At 36.3% G+C, this 20,947-nt stretch overlaps 1 protein-coding gene across 1 annotated transcript in view; it reads left to right on the plus strand.

Moving 5' to 3' along the window:
• Positions 1-20,947, plus strand: part of HERC2 (E3 ubiquitin-protein ligase HERC2) — a 971,627-nt gene that overhangs the window by 308,987 nt on the left and 641,693 nt on the right. Inside the window, exons 32-33 of the mRNA XM_090372402.1 lie at positions 2,812-3,191; positions 16,117-16,292. Of these exons, the coding sequence (XP_090228528.1) occupies positions 2,812-3,191; positions 16,117-16,292 (556 nt within the window). The remainder of the gene's footprint in view (positions 1-2,811; positions 3,192-16,116; positions 16,293-20,947) is intronic.

Here is a 20,947-nt window from a genome sequence, read left to right on the forward strand (position 1 = left end):
TCCTGCTATAAAAGTTTTTATTTTCTCTGAATTCTTTCTAAATCCCAGCATTGCCTCATTTAGGCCTGTAGCACGTGCAGTATCACATGTTCTTTCATTTTGCTCAAAGCATTTCAGAATTTCATTTTTTTTTTCTCTATGGACAGAGGGGGCCTTGCCATAAACCTTACCGGGGAAACCCCAGTGTACCGGAGGCCAGAAGACAATGGAGGCCGGTGTGATTTTGGCCATAAACGCTAGTATGAGGTCGCTACAAATTTTCCCCGATAAGAATTTTTGACCCAGTCCACCCCTGTTTATCCATATTGCTTTTTTTTTTTTTTTCCCTCTCTGAATCTGTAGTGTCTTCACAGCCGACCGGGGTAGCCAGGTGGGTAAAGTGCCTGCCTGGCAACCTGAATGTCACAGGTTCGAATCCCTCCTTGAACTTGGATCAGAGTAATATGCAAAAACTTTGGGAGGTTCATTATGGCCACAGAAGCCGATGCACCAACAACTAACAAAAAAAAAAAAAAAAAAAGTGTCTTCACCAGCATGCTTCCTTTTCACACCTTTTAAGTATTTTACTCATTTTTAGGGAATAAAGCACAATTACAAAATGAGGAGGCATGCTTGATACACATAAACAAAGCTGGCTCGTGTAGCAACTGAATAAACAACACCGTAAAGGCAGAGACACACTATAACACCTCACTAGCTCACATTTTACTAAAGCACATTTCTGGAGGTCACTACCATAAAACAATAAAAACAACTTCCAGTTTCATTTCTGCTAGTGGAATTTGTTATAAACTGGTAGTAATCTCGATCTAATTACATTTGCGATAATACCGATAGTTGGAATTGTGTCGGTTTTTACGTTATTATGGTGAAATGTGTTTCCCCTTCACTGATATAAAAAACAAAAATACATTTTCAGAATCTTCTCTTCATTCCTATCGTGTTGCATTCAGTTGGGGTGATTCCGCATTGGACTGCTATTTCTTGTAAACACAAAGGCGAATCATGCATAAGCGAATTCAGTTTGTGTTATTTACGATATCGTTCCCCTATTTATAAATCGTGTATGATCGAATTTGTGTAGTGTAAACACATGTTATACGAGGATTGACTTTACTTGGATTTCAGGAAGGCTTTTGATACTGTTGTAAATAAAATACTGCTGTACAAATTTTGGTAGTGTGGCATTAAGTGAAAGTTACTGCTATGGATAAAGGGATGGTTGAGTGGGAAAAGACAGTGCTTGGTTATCAGTGGACGCTGCTCTTTGTGGACTAATGTTATTAGTGGAGTCCCACAGGGTGCTGGGACCATTGTCGCCTTTTCTATTTATTAATGATATTGAAGAGGATATATCAGGCTTAATGTCTAAGTTTGCAGATGATACAAAGGTTGGCAGGATGGTTAATGAGTAATGAAGGTATGCTGCTGCAGCAAGATCTAGAAAAATTAGCCAGATCGGCCGAGGAATGGCACACTAGAGATTAAAGTTTAACATTGACAAATGCAAGCTACTGCATATGAATAGCAGTAATCCCAGAGTAACATATCAACTGTGGCACTATACTCTGGGTAGTGGAAAATGAAAAGGACCTGGGGGAATTGTGCAGTCAGATATGATGTTCTCTGAGCAGTGCAAGTAGGCTGCCAGGTAGTTCATGAGGGTTTGTTAATGAAGTAGGAATTTTGCTAACAGGGATAAGGAAGTGATTATTCCATTGTATAAGACAATAGTCAAGCCAGATCTTGAGTACTGCATACAGGTTTGGAGGCCTCATTTTAGGAAGTATGTAGAGCTGCTGGAATGGGTACTGAGAAGAGCAATGAGATTGTTGAAGGGAACAGAGGGGTGCTCTTACCAAGAAAGACTTCCGTTCTGCAAATTGCAGTGTCTGAAGACTAGGCAACTAAGAGGTAATCTGATTGATTCTGAAAGGATGGGATTCTTTTTCTTGCTCAAGCTATGCACATTAGGGAGGTATAAATTAAAATTGAGGAAGGATTATTGCAGAACAGAAGTGTGGAAGTTTGCTTTCAGCCAACTGGTGATTGAGTGGTGGAACAAGCTTCCATCCATTGTTTTGGAAGTGGATGGTGTGAATAAATTTAAGGCAGAACTAGACAAACTATTGAAAGTGATGAAGAGTGAAATGGGATTTTTTTTTTTTTTTTGGGCTGGTGCTCTATAAGCTTGCTTTCTTACATCATTTGCCACTATTAATAGTAATATAAACATCAATATTTTTTTTTGCCACTATTAATAGTAATATAAACATCAATATTTTTTTTTGATTTGCAAAAATCATTACAATATAGTAGAGGAAATTTATATTTTCTCTACTTTAATTTAAACAATAATGAGGATACTGATCTTATTCTAACTTCACAGCTTTTATCGCTAAAAGAATACAAGCTTGTGTGAAGTCTGCTTTCACTCAGCTACAGTTTTATACCCATAATCTTTACTGTAACAGTAATTCTTGTTACTGTTATTACTAACAGTAATAACAAGTTCTGATCCAAAGTAAAATGGTTAAAGTACAAGTGAATTGAAATCAATTGAATAAGAATTTAATTTTTCACTAAAATTATGAAGACTGTTATATTAATTTTATGTTAGTTTGTCAATTGATAGTGGCTGCTTATACATATTTTTGTTGTATTTTCAATTGAGGTACTTTTATTGTATATGCATTGTTTCCTTTAAATTAAAGAGCATGTATTCATAATAAATGCATCTTGAATGATTATACACCACAAGCTGTTTGAAATTTAATGATCATTTTTTAATAATAAGTATGTTTCTTGCAGTGTTACCCTACCTCACTGTTTAGAAAATGTGAATCTTATACCACCTTATGATCGTGTTATGCTTGAGTTAGCTTTTGCTTCTCTACTGTCGTGGCTGATTACAGAACTGCGTGCACTTGTATTGCAAGCAGAAACCCAGTGTTACACACCTGCTCAAGAAATAGTTGCAGGTACAAAACAGAAATATTTCAAAGGATGTCAGAAGGAGAATGATGGATCTAGTAATAATGTAGGAGGAATTAACATTGGCTTGCTCCCTGTAGCTCGCATGCTATTAGCAACTCTGGGTAATTTGACTGGAGAGCACCATGCTCATGAGGTTAGCCTGATTATTAATTCAGGTGTGCTAGCCCTTACTCAGACACTGTTAAGATTATTAGGTAAGTATATTTATAATGAAATTATATTTCTAATGAATGCATAATGTTAAGATTATTAGGTAAGTATATTTATAATGAAATTATATTTCTAATGAATGCATAATAAAGCTTGAGCAGCAATGTAAAGAACAAAATACATTCTATTTATGTTATTTTTAAGTGAAAGTTCTTAAGATAAATTACATTGATAAAAGAATTGTGTAAATAATCATAAGCCGTGCATGAAATTTTTTTTTTCAATTTTTCATAAGTATTCTTTTTACACACTAGCAGATTGTCCATTATCGTTAGGCCAATAATACTTTTACATTATGAACTTTTAATAATCAGAAGTGTGTTAGAATGATTAAATGATGTAAGGAAGTGGGGTTTTTTTTTGCATCTGCTGAAAAAAAAAAAAAACAAAGGAAGGTATTTAATCCGCTGATTATAACAGTCTGCCTGAAATTAAACTCTATGACATTCAGTCTTTTTTTTATACTCCCTAAGGTTTTATATTTGTGCCTTCTAGTTCTTATTTCTCCTCTCATTAGGAATATACTTCCTCATTAATTTTACTCATCCCCTTAAAGGCCTTTTACACCTCAGCCAGTAGTTCCCCAAATGTCTAGTTCCCAAGCTCTTTGGGAGACCCATAATTCTGAGTCCTTCCTCATAGGGACATCAATTAATGCTCCTCACTAATTTGGTCACCATTCTTTGAACTTGCTTTTCTTAGGTATGGCCTCCAGACCTGAATACAATATTTCAAGTACAGTCTTGCCATCATCTTGTATACAGGAATAATGATATTTTCTTTACTTGCAAAGGTCTTATAAATCATTAAAACAGTATGATGTGCCTTTTTAACCACCTGTTCACATCTCATGGTAAACAGGTGCTTAGGTTGTATCATAACTCCTAGATCTTTTCTTCCAAACTTTTAACTCATTTGTGTCTGGTTTAAATTCTCATCACAGACTACAGGAAGGAATTACTAATGGTCTCTTTATTCAAAGCAGTAGTTAGCTGATGTCAAGAGGAAGAAGTAGGATTTGTTCCCATGTGTTATTCCAGGTTTGTTTATCCTGCACAATGTGCAGGTTTGACCCACGAACACACACACTTGTACTAATGTAATACAGTAGAGTGTCAGTTATCCGGAATAATTGATGTCAGACCTCTTCCAGATAGCCAAATTTTCCAGATAATTTTTCGAGTAAGATTAAATAAATTTAATCTTAAGGAAAGATTAAATAAATTAAATCTTACCTTACAATTAAATTAAATAAATAAAAAAATTATAAACCAATCTCAGAAAACAGAAACATCCATCCAGGCATTTTTATGATTTTTATACAAAACAGGAAAATTAGAAAGATTTTTAAATGCTCTCGGTTTTTTTTTGACTTACCGATAACAAGCATGGCCAATCTGTGTGTCCCAGTGTCATTTGCATACACTGCAATTGTAACTCACTCTTTTCTCATCTTAAAACCTGGTGCAGGCATTTCTTTTTTAGTGGCTAGGGTTTTTCTTGGTAATGCTTTCCATAATAAGCCCATCTCATCAACATTATAAACGTCATCTTTCTCATAATTTGCTATAACTGAAGCAAACTTACTTTTCAAAGAACACCACTTCCGATTTGTCTGCATTGTTTTCCCCCATGAATATCTAGTTTGTGTATACTGTGTCTCAGTTGAAAGTTTTTCAGACAACCTGTGCTTGCCTTAAAATATTCATTTCCTCTTAATTTTCGATTAAAATCCAATGCTTTTTCACACATTGGGCCAGACACTGGTTCAGCTAAATTTCGCTCTGAAGAAAAAAAAAAAATAAAGTGAGTACACTCTCTAAAGCAGTATTTTCAGGTTTTGACATTGTCTTTTTCCTGCTAGGTCCTCCTTTACTATCTATAATCAACACAAATTCTGTTATAGAATTGGAATTTTTCTTGATGTCATAAATTGTTGAAATCCCCACATTAAACTCTTTGGAGAGATTTCCTAAATTTTCACCTTTTCTAATTCTAGTAATACATAATTTCCGTTTTTTGTTGCAGTGTTAAAACTACGTTTTAACACTGCAACAAAAAACGTTGCAACAAAACATTGCAACAAAATTGTTTTCATTCACATTTTACCATAAAAAAAATAATAAATCGTACAGTTTCAGTCCAATATTATTCTTACCGAATCTGGAGCTAAACTAATTTGAAATTCACTCATCGTTTCTGAGAAAACTCAGTAGTCTCTGTGATATTTTTCTAAAGCACATTTCTGAAGGTCACATAGAATTCTAGAGGTCAGAACCATAAAACAATAAAAACAGTTTTCAGTTTATTGGGCTTTTTGTTTGTACAATCTGTTATAAACAGGTAGCAAACTCAATCTTTTGCCTATTATAATCAAAATTCAATTTGCAAATGTGATCACTATAACCAGAGTTTACTGCTAATAAAAAAAAGAAGAAAGATCAGCATTTCAAATTATTCTGGATAACTGACTTCCGGATAACCGACGTTCTACTTTACACACAGTAGGGTGTAAGTTGCTGGCGTGCCTAAAAACTGTCAACCATTGCTATAACCACTTTTAACTCCTCTCAGTCTTACACCTGGTTTTTTGTCATCAGTTGCATGACCTTACATTTATTATTAGTATTTGTAAAGTGACGTAAGGGAGAAAGCTTATGTAGCATATGCCAAAAAAAAAAAAGTGAGCATAGCCAATATCACTTTTTATACCTATTTCTTTCAAGTATTTGTCCATTGTCCCCCGCTCTTTAAATTTAGTTAAATTGCCGACAACCACAGGAGTAAATGTAAGTTTTTCGATAGTTACCCCTAGACCAAAGAAAACATTTCCTTCAGACATCTATTCTATAGTTATGTCCTCTTGTGTATGCTGTGATTAGTATAATGTTCTCAGATTTAGCTTACGCTACCCTTTTAAAGCTTTAAACATTTTGATTGGGTCACTATGCAGATACTTTTTTTTTTTTTATGTAAACCCCAAACACGAGAGGTGTTAGAACCTATAGTACTTGGTACCGTGCTTGGGTTGGAGGTTGAGAAGATGAAAGAAGGTATTTGTTGACATTGGACTTGAACTTCTGTAGACTGTAATTTTCAGAAAATACGTATGAAGGAAGGTTGTTCCAGAAAACGGCAGTTGAATGAATAAACGAGGAAGATGAAAAGTTGGTTCTGTGAGTTTGAAGTTGGACAGTAAATGGATGTTAGCTGGTGGCGGCACGTGTTCGGACTGTTTTGAAAGAGAGAGCAGGAATAATAGAAGCTAATTCAGAAGAACAGTGCCCATGGAAGTATCTGTAGAAGAGGCATGCAGCAGAAACAGAATGTCTATGAGACAGCGAGTGGAGACACTCTGTTAGAGATGAGTCATTAATTAACCTAACTGTCCTCTTCTGAATGGAATCAAGAAGCCTGAGAGAGGTTTTGGGGGCACCACCCAGATGTGGGAACAATATTCCATGGCAGGGTGGATTTGCGATTTATACAGAGTGAGCAGCTTTTTGGAAGAAAAGTAACGCCGAGAGCAAAAGAGAAAACCAAGTTTTTTAGATGCAGAAGAAGCAATATTTGTAATGTGCTTGTGCCAAGAGAGAAGTCAGGGTAATCCCCAAAAGAGATATATCATTTTGCCTAGAAATCGGAGTGTCACTAAAGATAAGCATAGGAGCAGAAGAATCGAATCCTTTTTGCGAGATATAAGACAAGACCGAGTTTTAGAAGGGTTGAAATCAACTAAGAATTACCTGAAGATCGGCATTTAAGGAATTGGTAGGAGATTTTCGAGAAGTTGAAGCTGATTGAGCAGGACAAGTTTCTCAAACTGGAAAACAGAATGCAATGTGCTATCGTCGGCAAAACTATGGATAGGATTTCTGGTCAATGGAAGGAGGCCATTAATATACAAGAGGAAAAGAGTGAGAGGAAAGAACTGAACCTTGGGGGACACCAGCATTAGTGAAGAAGTTAGAAGACAGAGAGCCATCTACCATCACCCTCAGTGAGCAATCAGAGAGAAAACTGGATAACCAATTACAAAAAACAGTTGGCAAACAATAAGATGGAAGCTTGTTTAGAAGACCTTTATGCCAAACACGATCGAAAGCCTTTGAGATGTCAAGAGCAACTACTTGTGTTTCACCGAACCTTTCCATTGAATTAGTCCATAAATGGGTAACATAAGCCAGAATATCACCAGTGGATCGACACTGACGGAATCCATACTGGCGATCGTTCATCAGACGGAAGGTTTCTAGACAGTTTAAGAGTTGGCGGTTAATTGATTTCTCCATTACTTTAGAAAGAGTAGAAGTAATTGCAATGGGACGATAATTGGATGGGAGGGATTTGTCACCCTTTTTAGGAACTGGCTGGATATGAGCAAATTTCCAAGCAGAAGGAAAAACACCTTTGGAATAAGAAAGTGAAAAAAAAGGCGGCAAACAATAGGAGTAAGTTCAGGAGCACAGGTTTTGAGAACAAGTGGAGAAATACCATCAGGACCTGGAGCTTTCTTAGCATCAAGATTCATCAAAATCCTTCTGATATCCTTTTGACGGCGGAGCAATATGGCCTTAGTTGCTTATGCTCCTAAAAACCAAATAACAAACAAACATCCTTTTGACGGAAAACCACAGGAGGCATTGAATGGAGCTTGTTGGGAATGGTGGGAGGTGTTTTACCAAGATCATTAATACATGAGCTGGAAGAAAAATGGGATGCTAGCAGATCAGCTTTATCCTTGGCTGAAGTGACAACAGAACCATCTGGTTTGGACAGAGGTGGGAGCAGAGATGGGCAACAGTTGCAGCCAATAGCTTTGGCAAGAGACCAGAATGCTCGGCTACCATTAGGGCAAGAAGCAAGTTTTCTACTCTTAGCCTGTTCAAACTCTAGTTTGGACTGATTAATAACTGCTTTACAATTGTTGCGAGCTTTGGTGTAGGCAGAAAATGACACTGAAGAATTAGAAACAAGCCAATTACGATATGCAACATTCTTCTCTTGAACTGCCTTAGCACATTTATTGGAAAACCAAGGTTTAGATAAAGGACGAAGAGAGGAGATTCCAAATTGCCAAGTCTCTGACAGGGAATATCAGAAAAATATCATGATTTTAAATTGGAGTGTGGGATAAAGGTTTCCATTCCTGCAAGAATAATTTCACTGACACGATCTGAGCAAACGTTGACATCAGAACTTTTGAAACAGTAATCCGACCAAGGAAAAGAAGAAACGAAGTCTCGCAGGTCATCCCATTTTGCATTCTTGTAATGCCAAACAACACGAGGTTGGGAATAGCCATGAGATAAAGGTTCCATTGGATAAGAGACAATCACCAAGTTGTGATCTGAAGTGCCTAAAGGAGCTCTCACTTCGACCGTGTACTTAGAAGGGTTGTTTGTTTGAAAAATATCAAGCGTATTGGCTGTATGATTAGGATTGTCCAGTATTCTTGTAGGTAAATGAACAATCTGTGCTAGGTCATTAGTAATTGCAAAAACCTCAGCATCTCGACCTGCTGGGTCGGTGTGACTACAAAATGGAAGCCAGCTGGAGTTGTGAACATTAAAATCACCAAGGAAAATTACCTCACTGTTAGGAAAGTTGGACTGGAGAAAGTCAAGTTGCAAAGAGAGAAAGTGAAAGAGCTCCAAGTGATTAGTGGAGTTGGGAGAACGGTATAGACAACAGATGAATTTGACACAATGAGGTAGAGAGATTTTAAGCCAGAGAAGATCAAAGAGAGGAGATTCCAAATTGCCAAGTCTCTGACAGGGAATATCAGAATGGACATATGCACAAGTACCACCTTTGAGGTGAAGGGAATCATTCAGCGAATGATTTGGGCATCTGCGATGAGAAGTAGTTGAATCAACCGATAACTGAGATTCTGTCAGAAAAAGTACATGGGGTTTGGCAGACTGCAAGTGGAAATGGACATCGTTGAGATTAGAATTGAGACCACGTATATTTGTGAAATGAATTAGGAAGTGCTTGGAAGGTTTAGATCTTTTCGCAGATAAGCTTGCTCTATTAGTTTGACAATTCATGGTGTATTCAATAGTAAGAAAAAGTGGGTGGGACATGCTGTATGAAGTAATGAAATTTTTGGATATGGCATACATGTGGTAAGAATATACCCAGATCCTTGACATAACGTGGCCTCGACAATGCTCCCCGCATACACACTACTCGGACTCCCTCCAGTCACTATCTGGCAGAGTAGAGGTAGCAAGATTATACACTAGCTGATCCGGAAGCCTCCTAGAGAGTTACCAATAGTTTCGGTCCGGTGTACTAACTAGTGGCCGGCCTGTGAACACCATTTTAGAGCTGTACCCTCGAAATGTAAGGATTATTGGATCTCGCCCCGATGTTCATCATAACCTCAAAAGTCATCAATCATACTGCATGATGGAAGAGATAGGGAAGGGTTATCCCACATCTACAAGTTGTTCACAAGGGTCATTACTAACAGATTAGAAGGAATACTTGATGAGAATCAACTGAAAGAGCATGCTGGCTTTAGGACAGGATTCTCAACTATGGATCGCCTTCACATAATATCACAACTAATGGAGAAAGCAAATGAATATAAAACATAATTATGCCTGGCATTTGTGGATTATGAAAAGGCATTTGACTCCATACAGCATAAGACAATGTTTCGGGCACTGGAAAGACAAGGCATAGATACCCCATATATTATGATTTTGAAGAAAATATGTGAGAATGCTACCTCCTTTATTAGACTAGACAAAGACGGTAGGAAATTTAAAATCGAGAAAGGAGTTTGACAAGGAGACACAATATCTCCGAAGCTGTTTACTGCTGCCCTTGAGGAAGCTTTCAGAAGATTAGACTGGTTGCAGAAAGGAGTCAATGTGAACGGAGAGTACCTAAACCATTTATGATTTGCAGATGACATTGTGCTCATAAGCCACGATCCCAAAGAATTCGAGGAAAATCTTAATCAGTCATGCACAGTTAGTAAGGATTTTGGACTAAAGATGAATGTGGCTAAAACAAAAGTAATGATGAACAGGTATGCCACAGAAAGGGAAATAATGATTGAAAGAGCAGTAATTGAAAAGGTGGAGTCATATACTTATCTAGGACAAGTTATTAGCTGTAATAATGATAAATGGCTGGAAGTCAAGAGAATAAATTTTGGGTGGATAGCATTCAGGAAATATAGTCACATACCCCAGTTTGTCTGAAACGTAAAATAATGAACCAATGTATACTCCCCACCATGGCTTATGGAAGTGAAACTTGGGCACTCACCAAAAGAATGGAAGAGAAGTTGAGAACTACACAGCAAAGAATGGAACGAATTATATTTGGAATCAGTCGGTTAGATAAGAAGAGAAACATATGGATTAGGCAGCGAACTCAAGAAAAGGACATTCTTATTGAAACTAAAGAACTAAAATGGTCTTGGGCAGGACTCATTGTTCGAAGACATGATGACAGATGGACTAAGAAAATAACAGAATGGTACCCAAGAGGAGCTAGAAGAAAACCTGGAAGACAACGACGGAGATGGATAGATGAAATTCATGAGTTTGTGGGTAGTAAATGGATGGCCATTGCACAAAACAGGAGGAACTGGAAAGTTGCTGGAGAGGCCTTCATCCTGCAGTGGATTGAAAATTGCTGACGATGATTATGATGACTCCTAAATAAAGTAAGTTATAAGTTTATGAAAATGTGAAATGGATTTCCTTCTTTTATGCACTGAATAAAAAATCATAAAACAGAAACGTATACAAATAACAGAGCAATTTTGAATTTCAAAATATATTTAAAATAAAAATAAGTGCTCCTAAAGTATAAAATCAAATCCTTTTATACAATTTAACAAAAACTCAAAATATATAAAACAAGCAGATACGAGAAATTTGTCTTAAATAAGTAGTTGTGTTGTGCATGCAGGGTTCCATTTTTGATTATTTTCCCATTAAAATTAAGATAACTTGAATGTATAAACATCAGCAAACAAAACTTCGAAAACAACAACTTATAACTCACTGAGTGGTTACAACAGTTCTGTCAACTAATTGTAACTTACTTTATTTTAATTATGGCAAACTCTGTGCACCAGTGCATTCACTTAACCGTACTTTTATCTCGTCCCCCATAACCCTAATTTTCAATCTCACTTGAAAATAGCCCCCCCACTGAGAGAAACTGATAATTTCCATAATTTCTACTCAATTTAAAAAATTGAAACTTTCAGTATACATAAACAGAAGTATATTCTTTGATTTCCTACCTTTGGCGTTCAGCAAAAACTATTAATTCATTCGAAAACAGCAAAAATGTGCGACCACATATCAATTTATGAAATTACGAGAGCAAAAAATGACGGCAGACACGTTTTATCTTGTTACGCGTTACTGCATTAGTCAAAATTCCCGCTTCATTTGTCTACAACGAATCAACAGACGTGGAGATATAATTGACTGGTCAAGCTTACGTCATTAGTGTTACCATGGTGATCCAAGGAGAAAATAAAAAAGTAAACAACTTTCGTGGTAAACAAACATTTGAGCATCATTACTTGCGAACAATATTTTGCATGGCACTTTCACAACATTTTGCTTTACTGCTTTTCATAATGGTTATATGAAAGAACTGCAATCAATTGTTTTTGAAAAACTAAAATATCGCATTTCCTTTCTTCAATGTGTATTGTATCTACTATCAAAAAATCAAGGAAATTCATCTATTGTAAACCACAGCGGAAACGGAATATAAAAAAAAAGTGCCGTAAAACTGACCACTACTATGCGCATTTCATAAAAAAAAAAAAAGTTCGCTTTATTGTAATTGTTTTTAGAGGACTAAATGGGAACAGCAGTTTCATGGATGTATATTTTATCATCTTACGAAATTTCAAAAAAAATTTCTATTCATAGTTGCGTTATTAACTTTGAAAACTGATGTCGAAGGAACTTCGCATGGATCTCACCTGGTGTGCAAACGAAAAAAATACGCTACGAGTAACGCATTGTTTTCACAATCCATTACTCGTCTCGTAGTAATGGATTAGGAAATTGTAATTGTTACTGAATACTTCGATATTTCCTTGATATGCATTTGATACCGTCAAAAAATTTTGAGGGAAAAATTGAATTTTCATTATCACACACGCCCCAAAAATTCACCATAAAGTGTCATGGGTTTGGATGCCTGAATTTCATTCTGAGCTGCAAATGTAATTTCACTTCTCTTGCGCTGACAGAGTAGCTGTTTGCCAAAAGGAAAACAGGGTTCATTTTCCTGAAATTTCCGGTTCCTTTCATTCAGTTGGGGGAAAAAATCCCTTTGGGTAGATTGTCAAAGGTCCAGAGCTGTAACTTCTTTGAAGTGGTTACAGTCCCTAACTTGGCAATGTTATTATGAATGAAATCCTGATCTTGGGCAATTTTATAAAAATAGTGTAATTATTATTTCTAAGTAAATAATATATTATATTATTATGATATCAAAGCAATTTATCAATACACAATCTTTCATGAATAAGGTTTGTGTGCAGTGTATTCTTGTCCTGTGCAATTGAATTTCAATATTGCAAGTGAAAGTCTTGTTCTGCAGGTATGGTTTACTATTTCGCCTTACTGAGTTTGAACTGAAAAGGCAAGGCTTTCCAAGATCTGATTGTGTTCACTTTTTTTTATTGTAGTACTTAATTTGTCTCTTGTTTTTGAAAATATAATAGCTGTAATTTATTGATATTTTATGCAAATAAGAAAAAAATAAGTAAATTTCGGTTGTCATATTTTTAACACAGTAAAACCAAAGGAAGTTCAAATAATTATTTTTATTTGTATCATGATATTTTCAGTTTGAAATTAATAAAAAAATATTATGAATTCTCAAGAACATAATAATTTTTGCAACTTTTCTAATTAGTTTCATCACAGATGCCGAAGTTGTAATGAATGTTTCATCACAGATGTCAAAGTTGTAATGAATGTTTCATCCGAGATGCCGAAGTAATAATGACTGTTTCATCCCAGATGCTGAAGTAGTAATGACTCTGTTTCATCCCAGATGCCGAAGTAGTAATGACTCTGAACCAATTCATCCCAGATGCCGAAGTAGTAATGACTCTGTTTCATCCCAAATGCCGAAGCAGTAATGACTCTGTTTCATCCCAGATGCCGAAGCAGTAATGACTCTGTTTCATCCCAGATGCCGAAGTTGTAATGACTCTGTTTCATCCCAGATGCCGAAGTTGTAATGAATGTTTCATCACAGATGCCGAAGTTGTAATGAATGTTTGTTTCATCACAGATGCCGAAGTTGTAATGAATGTTTCATCACAGATGCCGAAGTTGTAATGAATGTTTCATCACAGATGCCGAAGTTCTCATAAGTGCTAACTTCAACTGATGAAAGAATAAAAGTAATAGTAATGATTGTAGGGAAATCTACAATTCCAGATTCTGTGGACTGTTATTAGATGCATAGGAACTGATAAATCGGCAAAAACCGTTGATGACGCTGAGTTTTGAGAAAGTGAACATATCACAGCAACACACACTGAAAGCGTGACTATATTGAAAGGAATAGTCACCAAATGAAGAAAAACTGCTGGCCTCCAAAATATTCACACAGCCCAGAACATTATATGTTGGCGCCTCCGTATCCAGGAGCAGTGCGTAGCACACGCTTCTTGATTAGACCGGGGTTCGAGCCCGTGACCACCAAATACGGAGGATGCGGAAAGGTCAGGGACTGAGAGCCGCATATCCCCGGAGCAATATGGTCTTAGTTGCTAATGCTCCTAAAAACCAAATAACAACATTATATGTCATCTGTCAGGTACGAAGGCTGCAGCAAGAACGCCAATCACTAGAAGATTGTCCTTTCGATAATGTAATGTTAATGCATATAGTGATTCATACCAGATGTTAGAAGAACAGATGACGATGAAATAAGCTTTCTAACAAACTTTTTTTAGGATTGTATTGTTCAGGAAGTTAAAACTTGGAAAATATGTGGAATAATAATGGTTGGTTAGAAGTGACAGACTCAAAAGACAAAAAAACAGACCGATTAGCATGTATTTACAGATTTTTTTGCCTTTGTTGTTTTTAGATAGATGCCAAAGAAATTACATTGCGTTGGAATAGCCTGAAGATGAACAGCTAGTTTCGTTCAACGATAAACTTTCTTTTTTTTTTCCCGCCAAATACATACCAGTAAAATAGCAAAATATGAACTGCATACTACATTATGCAAATATGATGATTCAATACACACTGAATATGGAGATTTATGTAGGAAGACAAAAGCCAAACAACTTTTCAAACATATCTGGATGTGATGAATCAGCTTGTTTGCCCTATTGAAGAAACCAATCATAATATGCTCCTATAACGCTTGATTCTTTGACTACTAAAATGTTACGAGGAAACACTGTTTGTTGGTTCACTAAAAAAAAAAAAAAAAAAGAGAACTCCCAGATGAATATCACAAAAAAAACCAGAAATGTGGTCTTACACAACCCACTTTGACTGCTCTATAGATAGCAACAGTGGTGACAGTAGAAAGCCAGAAATTGCGCTTCAATATGAACTAATGTGGAATAAAAGATCCATAGGATGAAATGTGAAAAACCGAATATGACCAATGGCTTTTTTTTTAGGATTCTTGACTTTTCAGGAATCAATGCCATAAACATCCTGTACAGCAAATATCCAGAAGTGAAAAATACACACGGAGAGCTTCTCATAGAGATTGGCATCAGTAGTGAAATCACACAACTCTAAAAAAGAGTTGCCATTCGGCCTCTGCCAAAACCGCTTCATGTCAAAGCTGCGCAACTATAGTTGCATCCAACTAAAAGAAGATTTCTGGGCCTTGTCAAGTAGTGGTGCAGCAGGAAGAAAGAATAAAAATAAAGCCTTCTGCAACATGTTATTCCAACTAACCTGCAAGAAACACACCACCTCTGAAACAAATGTCTCATAAGAAGTGACCTGCAAAAAATGTTGTAGTAGTGACGTATAAAAATTAAAATTACGGCATATATTTTATACTGTTTTATATTAGAATATATAGTTTTTGCATATATATATATTTATATGCAAAAACTATGTATGCTAATATATTTATACATATACTTTTTTTTTTTTTTTATCAAATGCTTATCAGTTTTACACCAGTTTTTTCCGTTTCCAACATGAATTTCCTTGATTTTCTGTTCGTAGGAGCAATACACGTTGAAGAAAGGAAATACGATCTGTTCGTGCTTCAATAAACAGTTTCGATGAAGCAAAACAGTTGCTACTGTTTCGCTTTATCGACTAACAGTAGCTCGCCCGTGTCTTTTTTTATTTTCTTAACGTCCGAAGTAGCCGCGCGGAGACATAAAACGCCGTTTGGCCCTCTCTCGATGTAGCTGTATCTAGGAAGTGTGACGTAACCGCTGGCTTCTTTCTCACACCTCGCTCCATGAAAACAATTTCGCTCTGTAAACAGAAACTCCCGCTCCAAAACAAACAAACGAATCAGATATCGGGTTTCATAAGCCATAGGTTAATTCGGGTGGGGTTAGAAAAATAACAGAAAAAGGCCTAAAAAAATACACAGTTGATGTCACATTTTTGTCATTTGCAAGAAATTCAATATAAATTTTTGAAAATTGAAGTGGGAAAATCAAAGAAAACAGTTCTGGCTTCACCTATAGTGAATTTCAGCTGTGCTCATAGTGTAAAAATTATAGAATTTATTAGTTGACCTTTGAACTGGGTCCACCAAACCCGAGGAGATAAAAGTACGGTTAAGGGTTGGTGCCATTCTTGATAGGATGGCAGCACCATCGAAACACTTTATTAGGATAATGGCAACTTCATTAAATGACTACTAATTACAATATCTTTGATCAAGGTCCAGATCCTAGTGGAGTTCCAGAAGATAAAAACAGCACACTTTGTGCTGTGTTGGAAGAAACTGTTAAAAAACCTAAGCCACCTCCACCTCCTTTGAGTGGCCCTGAGCTTGCTGCCATGATGAAAATTGGGACTCGAGTTGTAAGAGGAGTTGATTGGAAATGGGGAGATCAGGTATGTATATACAGATGGCCAACATTTTATAGAGAATTGTTGTGATGAAATATAAATTGCATTAGTTGTTTATTGACTCTTTACCTTGTTTCATGATTTTTATATATTTTTTGGTTTTTAATTTAAATAAGATGTAGTGTAAAAATTATATGGTTCTGAACTAAAATTTCTGCATGTTATGGTATGTTATTTTTATTTGTTTCACTGAATATATTAATAAACAGGATATTTATTTAAAAGTTGGACTAAAAGTTCTTAACTATTCATGTGGGAAAAAAAAATAAAAGTAGTATTACCAGACTGTGCAGACATCATAAATGACTATCATAATTTATGATGCTACCATATGTAGTATCATAAATGGCTTTTCAGACAACTAATGAAGTAGTAGGCAAATAAAACTAGCATAAAAATGAAATGCATAAGAAGTAGGAACTTGAAAAAACTGATAGGATTTAAAAAATAAATGTGTTAAAATACATTCCAGGGACCAATTATGATGGGTTGTGTTCCAGACAAGTTGATATCCCGCATTTCAGTTGATATCCAGCACTTCAAATTCATCACGTTTATTTACTATGCTTTTAGCATTGGTGTAGATCAGTGGTTCCCAACCTTTTTTGACTTGCAAACACCTTTCAATGTAATATTTTTTATCGTGAACCCCTTTCAACACAGTATTTTTAATGCAAACCACTAAGCCTATATGCTTTGAAATCATATAATATTTCTGAATTTTTATTATAAAATATTTCCAGTACTACGTTTTATAAGTGATATTGCATAACAATAAAAATTATTAAGTATTATTTATACTTTGTAAAGCAGTTGTTAATCAATCCAAACTAGATTTCGAACAGGCTAAGGGTAGAAAACTTGCTTTTTGTCCAAATGGTAGCTGAGCATTCTGGTCTCTTGCTAAAGCTATTGGCCGCAATTTTTGCTATCTCTCTCAAAACCAGATGGTTCTGTTGCCACATCAGCCAAAGATAAAACTGACCTGCTAGCATCCTATTCTTCTTCCAACTCATGTTTTGATGATCTTGGTAAATCATATCAAACCGTTCCCAGTACACTCCATTCAATGCCTCCTGTGGTTATCCATTAAAATGATGTCAGAAGGATTTTGATGAATCTGATGCTAAGAAAGCTTCAAATTCTGATGGTATTTCTACACTTGTTCTCAAAAAGTTGTGCCCCTGAACTTATTCCTGTTTTGTGTCGTCTTGTTTCACTTTCTTATTCCAAAGGTGTTTTTCCTTCTGCTTGGAAATTTTCTCATATCCAGCTAGTTCCTAAAAAGGGTCACAAATCCCTTCCATCCATTTATCGTCCTATTGCAATTACTTCTACTCTTTCCAAAGTAATAGAGAAATCAATTAACTGCCAACTCTTAAATTATCTGTAATCTGATCAACAATCACCAGTATGGATTCCATCAGTGTCGTTCCACTAGTGATACTCTGGCTCGTGTTGTCCATCTATGGACAAATTCAATGGAAAAGTTTGGTGAAACTTAAGCCATTGCTCTTAACATTTCAAAGGCCTTTGGTCGTGTTTGGCATAAAGGTCTTCTAAATAAGCTTCTATCGTATGGTTTAGCAGCTGTTCTTTGTAATTGGGTATCCAGTTTTCTCTCTGACCTCTCACTGCGTGTGATGGTAGACTGCTCTCTGTCTTCTAACTTTTCCACTAATGATGGTGTTCCCCAAAGTTCAGTTCTTTCTCCACACTTTTCCTCTTGTATATTAATGACCTTCTTCCATTGACTGGAAATGCTATCCATAGTTTTGCTGATGATAGCACATTACGTTCCACCTTCCAGTTTGAGAAACCTTGCCCTGCTGAAACAGCTTCAACTTCTCGAGTATCCACTGCAAAGCTTTAAATGTTGAGCTCCATGTAATTCTCCAGTGGGGCAAAGATAACTTAATTTCAATCCTTCTAAAACTCAGTCCTGTCTTATATCTCGCAAAAAGGATTCTTCTGCTCCTATGCTTATCTTCGATGACGCTCCGATTTCTAGGTAAGATCTTGGGGATTACCCTGACTTCTAACCTCTCTTGGCATAAAGCACATTACAAATATTGCTTCCTATTCATCTAAAAAACTGGGTGTTCTCTTTCGCTCTCGGTGTTACTTTTCTACCAAACAGTTGTTGACTCTAGAAATCGCAAATGCGGCCTACCATGGAATATTTGTTTGCACATCTGGGGCGGTGACCTAAAACCTCTCTCTCAGGCTTCTAGATTCCATTCAAAAGAGGGCAGTTAGGTTAATTTTGACTCATCTCCAACAGAGTCTCTCTGTCTCATAGATGCACTGTTTCTGCTGCATGCCTTCTCTACAGATACTTCCATTGGCACTGTTCTTCTGAATTGGCTTCTATAATTCCCGCTCTCTCTTTCAAAAAAAGTCCAAACACTTGCTACAACCAGTCAACATCCTTTTACTGTTCAAGTTCAGTCCTACAGAACCAACTTTTCTTCTTCTTCTTCCTCATTTATTCATTCAACTTCTGTTTTCTGGAACAACCTTCCTTTATATGTATTTCCTGAAAATTACAATCTGCAGAAGTTAAAGTCTAATGTCAATAAGTATTTTCTTTCATCTTTTCAAACTTAAACCTTTGCACGGTACTAAGTACTATAGGTTCTAAAAAAAAGTACCCATACATAACAATGATCCATGAGAATGAAAAAAATTTAGTGTGGAAAACATTTATTTAAAAAAAGGTTGTTTATACATGGGTAATTCACTTCCATCATTTCTACTACCCAGGTAGCATGCATACGTCGTTTAATTATATCTCATCTTGTGAATACCTTCACAACGAGTTGCCAATGCTTTGAATAAGTAACGCTTCACCAGTGGAGAAGACTAATGTTACTTATTCTCGGCGGATACCACCACTCAGACAGCACCATTTGAAAAATGGTATGGGATAAGATACTCTGTTATCCACATTCTGTCCCTATTAGACTTAGTAAAGCAAAAAAGGTATAGGAAAGTGATAGTAGAAGAGGAGGAGGAAGAAGAAGAAATGGTGTCGAAAGAGGAAAGGGACAGTTACTGCTCATACTCACAGCACTCAAAAACTCATTGAATAGGCAACGCTTCTCCAGTATAGAAGACTGCTGTTACCTATTCTCGGAAACTTTGTGATTATCAAGCTCTCCAGACGGCACTGTTTCGAAGCTTGTCTTCTCCTCGGTGGATGGGCAGGTACTTTGATGTTGCAATAGTGACAACCCAGTTATGAAGTATAACTCCACAATATGAGAGATGCTTGTGGTTTAATCTAAAAACTGGTTTAATCTAAAAACATGGTTTAATCTAAAAACTGTTTCTTGACTAAATGTCTAAGAGTATGAAAAAAAAGGTTGTTTATGCATGGGTAATGTACTTCCATCATTTCTACTACCCAGGTAGTGTGCATGCATCTTAGACATTTAGTCAAGAAACAGTTTTAAATTAAACCATGCACACCATCAAGCATTTCTCATATTGTGGAGTCATACTTCATAACTGGGTTGTCACTATTGCAACAACAGGGTACCTGCCCACCCAACGATGAGTAAGCCAACAAGCTTCGAAACGATCCTGTCTGGATGGTGGTATCCACCGAGAATAAGTAACATTAGTCTTCTCCACTGGTGAAGCATTACTTATTCAAAGCAGTGCACTACCTCGACAAATTGTTGTGAAGGTATTCACAATATGAGATATAATTAAACGATGATGGAAGTGCAGCACCCATACATAAACAAAAATGATGGAAGTGCAGCACCCATACATAAACAACCCTTTTCATACTCTTGGATATTTAGTCAAGAAAAAGTTTTAGATATTTATTTAACATGAAATACTGCAAGATAGTAAAATAATTGTAAGGAATTGTGGGATATGTGGTTTTTTTCTTTGGCAATTCTTTACTTTTTATTTAATTTAATTTTATTTTACTTTATTGTTTATTATTAGTTATATTTTGTAGTTTACAATAATATACCTATGTTAATCTAAGCAGACGCCATTACAGAATTTTTAATGCAAACCCCCTGGTACACTTTTGCAAACCCCCAAGGGTTCGCAAACCACCGGTTGGGAACCGCTGGTATAGATGAAAGTATATATGCACCTGTTTTTACTCTTAATTACTCTAACACAGCCCATGTATTTACTTGTTCCATGATGACTCACATCGGGCTTTGAAATCCTTGGCAACTTGCTTTTCAGGCTGCTGCTGCATGTTCCAATTGCTAATCTATTAGTCCATGGATCACCACAAGCTAGTAGTTTTCCGACTCACTTAACACTGCCTCAATAGCATCAGCAAACATTCTTGCACCCTTTCTATTTAAGTGTATCCCACCCCGTAGAAGCAGTCTCTCCTGTTAACAAGCACAGACCATGCTGAAAAAAATTCTACCCCACGAACTTTGCACAATCTCTCCAGAGCCAAATTGATTGATAAGGCTCTCATCATATACTTCCTATTGTGTCTGAGCAGAATTGCAGATACTTTCAAATTGAACCATATCTCACAACTTTTTTTTCAACATTGCTCTGTACTTGTTAAGTTATTCATCATATCTCCTACTCTTAATGTCATTAGTGCCAGTGTATACAACAGTGTCACCTTTTGTGCCCTTAAA

This window comes from Mastigoproctus giganteus, chromosome 1 (genome assembly GCF_048544385.1).
Source record: "Mastigoproctus giganteus isolate SK-2022 chromosome 1, ASM4854438v1, whole genome shotgun sequence".
Classification (NCBI taxonomy): Eukaryota; Metazoa; Arthropoda; class Arachnida; order Uropygi; family Thelyphonidae; genus Mastigoproctus; species Mastigoproctus giganteus.